The sequence below is a fragment of the Notothenia coriiceps genome, unplaced genomic scaffold, assembly GCF_000735185.1.
Source record: "Notothenia coriiceps isolate Sejong01 unplaced genomic scaffold, NC01 NC01_scaffold00000339, whole genome shotgun sequence".
Lineage (NCBI taxonomy): Eukaryota > Metazoa > Chordata > Actinopteri > Perciformes > Nototheniidae > Notothenia > Notothenia coriiceps.
The window spans coordinates 14,954,505-14,965,542 of NW_011333040.1; the positions used below are offsets into that span (position 1 = coordinate 14,954,505).

At 41.0% G+C, this 11,038-nt stretch overlaps 1 protein-coding gene across 1 annotated transcript in view; it reads left to right on the forward strand.

Moving 5' to 3' along the window:
• The window catches only part of LOC104951431 (netrin receptor UNC5C-like), a 132,073-nt gene that overhangs the window by 22,777 nt on the left and 98,258 nt on the right, over positions 1-11,038 (forward strand). Inside the window, exon 2 of the mRNA XM_010778077.1 lies at positions 3,386-3,622. Within this exon, the coding sequence (XP_010776379.1) occupies positions 3,386-3,622 (237 nt within the window). The remainder of the gene's footprint in view (positions 1-3,385; positions 3,623-11,038) is intronic.

An 11,038-nucleotide genomic window follows, 5' to 3' on the forward strand; every position in this document is an offset into this window, starting at 1 on the left:
GGGGTGAAGAGGAGAAGAAGCAAGATGAAGGGATACGCTTCAGGATGAAGGGGTAAATAAGTTGAGAGAGTATGGGCTAGAGCGGCAAGAATGGCACAAAGGGGGAAACGATTTCTGAGCCAAAGGTTTTTTAACTAGGAAAAATGTATCTCCGTCCCTCCCCTTTTTTCTATTTCACCCTTTTCTCTGGCTATCATGTTTCTTGTGCCAATCAATATTTTATAGCTGTCGCTCCGGAGCAATGAACCCCCCCAGCTCTCTGAATGACAGATGAGGGAGAGAATGGATCTTGGGGGACATGTGGAAATCAGGAGGGAGGGGTAGGAGGGTGTAAAGCAGAGTGGTGGAAAAACATAAAGTAACAAGAACGAGAAAGGCAGCGCAGCATATGAGAAACAGACTGACATGAAAATTGCTTGATATAATACTGGATAAATAAATAGTGGGAGTACATTTCCCACAGATAATGAAATATTGCTATAAAAATGTCTCTCAGTTTTCATACTGTCAGAGAACTAATTAGAAAACGAAAAGAGAAAATGTCAGCTTCTTGACATCAAAGTGGGGACACTGCCTACTTGTGTTTTCCCCCGTTTGTGTCTTGTTGTTTTACCTAAGCTGCTTTTAGCTCGTAGCCCACAGCACTCTGCTCTTCTCAAAGATAATGACTATAAACACAGTTAGAGAAATGTGCATGTGTGCACAGGCGCATACATGTGCAATTATATGTTGCTTTTTTCGTATATTGTGTTTACGTGTGACTGTAGCCATGACACATTAGCGACGGAAAACCTTCAAGCTCTGTCAAAAATGTGTGTGTACAAATGTTCCCATGAGTCACAGCTCTCTAGGTGAGAAACACACACACACGCGCACACACACACACACACACACACACACACACACACACACACACACACACACACACACACACTGACATTGTACATTTTGTGAACAACCATAACTTTGCTAGTCCTTGCTTTGAATCCTTATCCGAACCAATTATCAGCTGTTTGTGATTGTGAGAACAAACTTTTTATTCCCAGTAGGCCTATTCCTTTCTCATTTATGCTTTAATAGTTCCTGACAACTTCACACAGCAGACTGTAAATGGAAGTTATTTTATATATTATGTTGCGCTTGCAACATGGAAAAAAAACTCCTCAGCAAAACATACTTTACCAATACATGGCCAAAGACAAGTAAAGGCCTGTAAAACCACATCATATTATTATATTATCTGATAGTAAGTCAGCTGTTTCTTCCAATAAAGACATTCCTTGAGCTATCAGCACTAATATTCTAAATACCAGTCTTACAAAGGGATATATTGTTATATTGTATATTGTGTGTGTGCATTAGTATGTGATCCATGTGTGTGTGCTGCATGCTTGTGTGACATACTTAAGTGCCTGTTTAGTAATGACATGCTCTTGTAGCCCGTTTGCATGCTTTCTGTTTGCATGTTTTACTGTGCCTGCACATGTGTGTCTGCGTTTTCATGTGTGTGGAAATGGGCGGCAGTATATCTAGCTCCATAGCAATGATGTACTAGCTCGCTCCCTGCTGTCCCGTCATCCCTCACCTGCTCTCTTTTCTCACCTCTCCCTCCATTGCCCTTAACTCCTTAAACCTTTCAATTTTCTAATAGGTCTACTTAAGTGTGTGTGTGTGTGTACATATGTATATTGTGTGTGTGTGTGTGTGTGTGTGTGTGTGTGTGTGTGTGTGTGTGTGTGTGTGTGTGTGTGTGTGTGTGTGTGTGAGTGTGTGGGGGGGGTGTGTGCATGGACTGAAGGTGCATTTTGTGCAAGTGTGTATATCAGAGGAAAGTAAAGAAAACACCTATTCCGCTTCCTGTCCTTGTAATCCTCTGTGTTTTAGTGACCTTAGCAACCTGGTGACAAAACATTCAAGGTGTACCTTTGATTGAGGCCATGGGTGGGCGTAAAGTTTGAAGCAGGCTGAAAGGATAGTTGAAGATAGAGAGCAGGCTGGAAGAAGAGGACAACGTTTTTCTGCCCAGACCAACATAAAACAAGTACTGGGACAAAAGCCGACCGTGTAGCGTCGCCTAGCATTGCCTGTATCTTGGCCAAAAAGTTCAACTTGAACCCACTGCAAGGACAACAGACAATGGCCAACAACTACATTATATGTTTTGCCTCAACTTGAGAGGAAATAACTCTTCATACTAGCAGTAGGTGGTATTCTGTATTCATCATTCAAAAGGAGAACTGCGAATAGACTACACTGCCCTTTCTTATGATACATACATAGTACTTAGAAAGCCAGCAGTGTCACTCACAATGGTCAGCTTATTGGAAGCTAGTTTACTAACAGGATTCTTACTTTTTGATTGTGTTTCTTTATTGTCGAATGCACTCATTGTGAGTTGCTTTGAATAAAAGTATCCACTGAATTAAATGTAAGCTAATGTGATGTACTGTAAAACAAATTATTGTAACAGAATGATCAGATTAAATGAAAAATAGAAATGAAAAAGTGCGCCCTCATGACTTTAGTTTGTTTTCCTCACGCCTGTTTCCTTCTTTTGCTCTGTTTCAAATTATATTTAAAAGGCCCTTCAGATTGATTTCTCGAACGCACAGGCTCCTGCACTGATTGAACATGCTGAAAGTAAATTGGCCAAAAAAGCTGCTTAGAATGGGAGACTAACAGTACATATTAAAGTGTTCATTGCTGCCCAGCTTGGTGTGTCAGAACCTTTAGTGTTTGCAAAATAAGGTTTTCACGTTCAGAATTACCTTTTTAAAGTCCAGTTACACCAGTTTTTAAAACAGCTAAATTTCATGGCAACACAACATTTAGTTGACAGCGATTAGAAGATCAGGACTCACAAAGTAACCCAATTCAAATACCTACTTTATGTTTATTGTTATTGAATCGGTACCCTCACATTAGCACTGACGTAGAGTAGATTTGTGGAGATGTTTACGTGTAGTTTTGCAGTATAACAAAATCTAAGTCTTGTGGGAAGGGGATGGTTTCTGGAAATAACTTTGATAGCCAGAAGGTTTTCACAAAAGGACACGCCGATCAGCTGCTGTTTGAATTTGCATTTTATGGCTCAGTGGAAGAAAACTTTGCTCCAGGCCACCAGCTTGAGACATGGCAATTATTAGTGATCAGATGAAAACAGCATTGCTTCATACACACTCAGTTTAGGGGGTATTGCTGCTCACTGGTGTGAATCACAGAACAATAATAAATGATTGAAATAATTAAGCATTTCCTCCCTTTAACTATTCTGTCTCGGTTGCACCTCAAACTACAAAAAAAGACCAATTGAGCTTGAAATCTATAAAAAAAACACAGCAGTGACTGTCATAATTCTAACTTTTCTCTTCTCCTCTTCCCCCAGTGAGAGATGATGATGATTTCCTGAGTCTGAGCGAGCTCCCAGAAACCTTCCCCTCCGACCCTCCGGAGCCCTTACCTCACTTCCTGTTTGAACCGGAGGAAGGCTACATCGTCAAAAATAAACCTGTCAATCTCTACTGCAAAGCAACACCCGCCACGCAGATTTACTTCAAATGCAACAGCGAATGGGTCCATCAGAAGGACCACACCGTCGAGGAGCGAGTGGACGAAAACTCAGGTGAGTGCATGGCCTGTACTTTTAAACACGTTCACAGATCTATCAGAGAGAGCAAAGGAACGCTGACAAATCAGCCCATACTGTGAAAAATGGATCGGAAAAGTCATATAATTAAAACTGCCGTGGAGATAGTGTGTTCAGAGACTTTTAAAACCGTTTTTCCTTTGAGTCATGACATATTTGACAGGTAGTACTTTTGGTTAAAAAAAAAAAAGCATCTGACATTGTAGAGACAAGTGCAGTTTCTTGTCATTTTTATTCACAGGGGATCTTTTTTAAGAACACTTTTTTAAACTCAGTACACTCATGAATGCACAGCTGATGTTGGAACTTTGCTGCTTAAAGTCCAACAAAAAATGAGCGAAAAAGATGAACAATATCCATATATTTGAAATGTATACTTATTGCCAACATGGTGCTTACTTGCCAGACTATTTTAACTATATGTGTATACCATATGTCCTAGTGAGCAAAACATCCAAATCATATTTTAACTAATCTAAAGTTCCCTGTTGTATATCAAAATCAAGCATGTTGCCCCTCATGAATCGACTCTTCCTGCCTGACAATGATGAGATTTTGCTCTGTGTTTATAAAATTGTCACACATACAGAAAATATGGCCAACATCTTCCCCAGGTTGTCCCACTGGTGCACTGTAGGCAAACAGGTTAAAGCTATTATTCAGATGTTTAGTTATTTTTACTGAGAGCTGGGTCACATGTCAGACGTTTGTTCACAGCTGCCTGTCTGCCAGTGCAGTGAACTGCGATGTTCACAGGACAGTTTAAAAGGATCCACAGTTGCTTACTGGACTGCGGCCAAAGTTCCACACTTGTCACTTGTCAGCACACGGTTTTATTCTGCTGGAGAGGTAATGATGAATCATGCTGTTGCTTTGGCAGGAAGACAAAGACGTACACAACCGGTTTTCTTAGACTTCAGGTTGACATGAGCTGAGCTTATGGGTCTCCACCTGCCTGTTAATGAGCCTGAGTCCCCAGAGCGAGTGATTAAACACAGGCTGAAAGCAGTTTAAAAGTCCAGATAAATGGCATCTGTTAAAGGAAATACACAGTGGTGTCAATAGTAGCACAAATCAGCATGACAGTGGGTGAATTGCTATGTTTTTTTAACTTGAGAAAGGCCAGCAAAATAGGTAGCACATACTGTATTCTATGCACTCACTGTTAGATATCTGTCAATGTGTATATTGAAGGGCAATTTTAAGGAAGCTGAAGTTTGGACTCAAGTTGACACATCGACTTGCCCACAAAGATTTACCTTTGTATTACAAAGCAGACCCTGGAGCCAAACATTGGATGTGTGTGTGTTTGTGTGTGTGCGTGTGTTTGTGAGTGCTTGTGTGTGTTGTTTTTAGTGGGTCTGACACAGTTCCAAACCTAAGAAGGAGACAGAGGCAACTGAGCAGTACAGTTTGATTTAGCTGTCACACTCCAACAGTCAAGGAAGAGGAGAATACATGCAACACAACCTGAAAGAAGTAAACATGAGAGAGGTGAAACAGATAGAAACACACAGATTTACACACAGTGGCAAATTACTTAATAATGTTAAAGTCTTGTTATTCTTTTGGTTATCATTTTTAACCATAACTTGTTTTGATCGCTTAAGCATTTATTTTGAAAAGCACTTTCCCTTTTTATCTCTCGGTCTAATTCCTACTTTGTCCTGAATATTTAATTATTGTTCTTTCTTGTTTGTTTTTTTCATTTCATTAATTTTTCATTTCATTTGTCATGTATTATTCGTTTAGTCAACTTACTTTGTTCTATATTTATTTTCTTATCTCCTATCCTATTCTGTATCACCTTTAACCTGAGGAGGTTTAGCATTTAAGATAAACTCTCAGAAAAGACAAATCCAATCTGTCTCTTTTAGGTCATTTGTCTCTGAAGATATTTGCATTTATCGTTAATCCTACTTGAAAAAACTGGCATTGACTTAAATCATTGACTACTAGAAAGTTGAAAACTGAATTGTAAAGAACATTTTTCTTTCACAGCCTTCTGGGCCTTCCCATAAGTGAAATGAGATGACATATGTCTATCCCCCATAAGCATCTATGGTTTTCCTTCTGTTCCCTCATTTTTCCCCCCTCCAAACTCTCAATGTTCATTATTGTCATCACACACAGCTGCAAGTCATTTATTAGTATCATATCAGCCGTTGATTTGCAGCTGCTTCATTCCAGGCGGCACATTATTGAGAGGAAATTCTGTTCAATTAACAACCCATGGATTTAGGCTCTAATGTATGAGATGGATACCATGTGGTCTCTCAAGGCTCAAGACACCCTTGATGATTTGTTAGTTACATTGCTGACTGTGTTTCTAACAACATCTAACCCAATGAGTTATTAAAATAAGTCCACTTTTATCATTGAGTGTTCCTGTCTGTTGAAATGACCTTCAGGCCACGTGGAAACATGATTTTGTTATCCATTGTTGTGCTGCTTTAATTTATGCTTCATGTACATTTTACAAAGCCATATTAATGCCACTTTAATAAAAAAATGGCTGCTCTAGGACACTTAATCTCCTCAACACCATCATCCATACATGTGAAAATGAAATGAATACATAGATAAAATGGGGACATTATGTAATATCAAGAGCTGTTGATGTTTGGAGACTGGAGCATTTTCCTGGATAATGGCTTTACGTGATTTTATTTTTAAAATGCATTAATTCCTTTTTTTTTACATATAAAATACAATGAAGAAATGATGATCAGATTATGACAAGGTTATGAATACAGTACTAGATATCATGCAACATACCACATAGTAAGCTGTTATAGGAATATAGCTGGTGAATGCACAGCGACTGGTCTGTTAGAACTCTGTAAGCTGTTTTCTCCTGTTTGTTTCCTGCTGTTTCTCAGACACAGCTAGGAGCTATGGTCCCCTTACTGCTTTTATTATCTCTGTCTTTTCAATCTATCCCATCCTCTCCCTTTCTTTTTCTTCCTTTCTTTTGCACCATGCTGTTTCTTGTTCTACTCTAATTCCTAAAACCTGAGCCTAAAGAAAGCAGGGGAGACCAGTAAGGGATGATGGAGGGATGATGATGGAGGGATGATGAGGGAGGGATGATGATGGAGGGATGATGAGGGAGGGATGATGATGGAGGGATGATGATGGAGGCATGATGATGGAGGGATGCTGAGGGAGGGATGATGAGGGAGGGATGATGATGGAGGGATGATGATGGAGGGATGATGGAGGGATGATGATGGAGGGATGATGATGGAGGGCTGGAAAGGCCAAAAGATATCAGGAAGTCACACGGAGGAGAAAGATGATAGGAGTCCTGCAGGGCACTTTTATTTATCTTTCTTGCGCACTCCAACTCTGACTTTCTAACAATGTTTATCTTTTCTTTTTACTCCAAAAGGTAGCGCAATGTTTGGTTTGAAATACCTTGCATCATGATACATCGTGAGTTGAACAGGATGATTAGATTACATGTTCTTATTATCTTTGTACTGCAGGAAAAAAAAGAACTACACAATAGGTATTAGATCATAGCAAGGAGGAAGAAGGATGTAAATTGCATTGTGATGGGTCCATTTCATTTAGTGTACCTTATCTCCAGGAGTACAAGACACCGTATGGTCGTCTTTGTGTTAACAATATCCAATATACATTTTATTCCCCCTTTCAATTTGTTTTGAATTGCAAATAAAAAGTTACTCCATCTAATGAGTTAGTAAGAACATCTATTTTTCTATATAATGAACGGAAAGTGTGGCTACAGTACATGTGAGCTTCAGACGGCTCAATACATGTCCACATGGAGCCTCAGCTGGAAGGAGGGTAAGCCAGGTGAAGGTCACAGGCAGGTTGAGGGGGGGAGGGCGTATGGTTCCCTGAGTTTCACTGAGGTCTTCCTCTAAATTGGAGGAAGAAGCATTATTCTCTAAACTGCTCCACTGCCTATCTCAGTTTACAAACAGAGCTAACTGCAGTACTTCAAACAAACACAAAAAGCAACCTGCCCTCTTCCACAGAGCAGACAGTAGCTTTATTCGCAGTGTCATTTGCTTAAACATGCTAACCATATCTTCATCTGAATTAATGTGATTTAAGGTGAGAACCAGCATAATTAGTCTAGATTAGATATCTTATTGTGAAGGGCATTTTCAGTATTTGCTTAAGCAACGCTCGTACTGTACAACCTCAGCATATCTCCATTAGCCTTGAGGAGTGCTAATGACATATTGTCATTAGGTTACTTACTTTGTCTCCATTAGCCAAAGTGTGAATGGTTATTAGTCTTGCACTGACCTGTGACACACACACACACACACACACACACACCACACACACACACACACACACACACACACACACACACACACACACACACACACACACACACACACACACACACACACACACACACACACACACACACACACACAGACTATTGAAGACACAAATACACACAACATCAGGGTGCCTGTTTTTTCGCTCACCTGTAAATGTTGAGTTCCCCCTTCATACTCCTTGATTTGAGGTTTTTACTTGTAGTAATAAATTATTGCGCTTGTGTCTGTATTTGCTCGTTCCGTTCATTTCTAAGGGTTCATGTATTTAAAGATCACTTCGTTTCATACACTTTCTCTCTTTGGTATATTAAGTTGTATATTGAAAACCAATTGGCTCCTGCGTACTGTTTAGTCGATGCATCCAGTTATGCCTGGATGCGCGAATTGACGATATCCCGGAACAATACACTCATAATTGAATATTCGATTGGACTAAATTTATACGTATGTAGGAGGAGTAGTGGTATAAGTTCGATCGTAAAAGCGTTTTGAAAATCAAAATTTTTTTCCTAAACATTGTGTTCGAAGGTACATTGCTCGAAATTCCTTGATAACTTGTGTGTGTGTGTGTGTGTGTGTGTGTGTGTGTGTGTGTCGGTGTGTGTGTCGTGTGGTGTGTGGGTGTTGGTGTGTGTGTGTGTGTGTGTGTGGAGACGGCAAGTATTCTCTCGAGTGAGGGACGGGTGTAGGGACAACATCCGGCTGTGGCTGTGCATTAGAAGCGGTCGTGATGGTGTTTTTTTTTTTAGCGAAGTGGTGACGGTGTCGGTGTGTGGTAACGAGTAGCAACTGCCGTCGGTCTATAGCGTGTTAGACAAGAATGAAATGGTGTGTGTTGAGGTAGTTCGGTAGTGTCGTGCATATTTGTGTCGATTGGTGGTTGGAATCCCGCGTGTTCGGCCGGCATAATGGTCGGTCGTCGTTTTGTGTTCAGACTGGTCTTTTTCGCATACCATCCGAAAGTTCCCATAAGAGTGTTGACTGACACAAAAATTCTTTTGTGTTCGCCGTTGATCTGTTCCGTGAAATCGATGTTCTATCTGGTGGCGTATGTACATTCCGGTCTAACGGGGTGGTTCCGACGTCGTTAGCATACTAAATATTTATAGTTTACAAATGCTTAAGTACACCTAACGTAGTTTTTTTCATGTGTCACTTTATATACCAAACCCTTTCCTTATCAACAGTTTATTCTTCACTGTTTGAATTACAATCAACGAAGTACAACGACGTAGTGTTGGAAGGGGTCCCATTGTAAGTCCATTTGACACATGGGGTCAAAACCACTTATAACATAGTTTAATCCACTTGTTTACTGTGGACTGTACAATGTTTACTTTTAGCTTCGTGTATCAAACATCTTATTGCTCACTCCTAAAGCGTAGAGGCGAGAGACAGTGGAGAGGCGGTCGGGGCCCGTGTTACGTAAGCCTCACTTACCCTTTCGGTGACCTCCCCAAACCGTATACGACACCTCCGGTAGGTTCATCGGAACGACAACTTCGCCAGACAACCCGGGAAAATATCAGGGTTTTCCTAAAACTTATTTTTTATTCATGAAGACCAAGAAAACTTTTTATTGCCAACTTTTTATTTCAAATAACTTGGTGTTTCCCGTGCCTCCACGAAACAACGTACTACCTCTCCCCGTCTCTTGTCATGACCGTGCCTCGTCACTGGAACATCGCCTCGTTTGTGAAACACTCGTATACCAGTAGAAATTCATTCGTGTCCGTCACTACAGTTTACGTAAATTGGTAAGATGTTTCGTCGGAAGTCGTAAGTCGAACCTCCAGACACGTTAAGTTTCAACGGGAACCACCTCTCTAGACTGAACTACTGTCGGAAACATGTACTGTGTAGGTGTACCCTTAGGTTATCGTCTACCATTTCCATAAAGCGAATAGTAGTTGATTGAAATTCACTAAGACTTGAGGTTCTAGAAATGCGACCGGCTACCATCTTGTACTGCGGAAGTTTGCTTAGGAGAAATTTAGTCCGTACACCGGCAAGGTTTCCTTCGTTTTTGGCCCAGAAGTAAAACACAGACAACGATGATGGTCACTTGATATCGCACGAAGAGAAGAGTTAATTAACTAAGAATAGCTCGGATTAAATTAATCGAATTTTTCTTTTCGCCCTCCCTTTACCAATTACACCAAACGCGCGATGTCTGTATGTCCGGTCATTTAATCGGAAATAAACTAGGCGGTATCAGTCCGGCGATTACCCCGGAGGTAGCAACTGGTCGACAGTCAGTCGGTCACTACCTCCGTGATAATCATCCGAAAGACGAGGTGTCTCTGCGGACCCAGATACCGATATTAGATCGCGGGGTCATCCTTAATCTGCCTCTCCTCACGGTGTCGTTATTGGTTGTTTATATTAAGAAGTAAATCTTGAGCGACCCCGTATAAGGACACGTGCTCGTCCCCCACATCCTCATTACTCACTCCTTTCCTCTCCTCTTCCATTCTCCGTCGTCCCTCTCCACTTCTTTGTTTTTTACTTACTTCCGCTCCGTCCTTACCTCTACTCTGACTTTCGTACTGCTTTCCCAACTCTAATATAAACCGCCACGAACCGACAAGACCGAGCCGAGTACTTTTACAAAGCGATCCAAATAGTTCGCGCGACCCTGATCTTATAATCATCGTTTATGTACAAAATGTAAGACAAAAATAGAGGTGCTCCCGTTTACGTAATTCGTATCTTTCGCAGATGAACTCACTGAGTGTAAACCTGAAAAGGACTTATATAAGAGAGCAGGGACCGACTGTCCAAGTTCAAAAAAAACGTGTGAGTGAGTTGATGTAGTACATGAGTGTGTGAGTGATGTGTGAGTGTGAGCTGTAGTGAAGGCTGTGTCTGTGTGTCTCTGTGTGTAGACGTGTCTCGTCTGTGTCTGTGTACTGTCTCGTGTGAGTGGTCAATACGTCGTGTTTGTTTGTGCGTGTACCTCTCACACTACCTCGCTTTCCGACACAGCTCCAGTCTGTCCCGGATTCTCGGACGTACTAATGTGAAACGTCTTGTCTAATTCCTCCTCCTACAGCACACT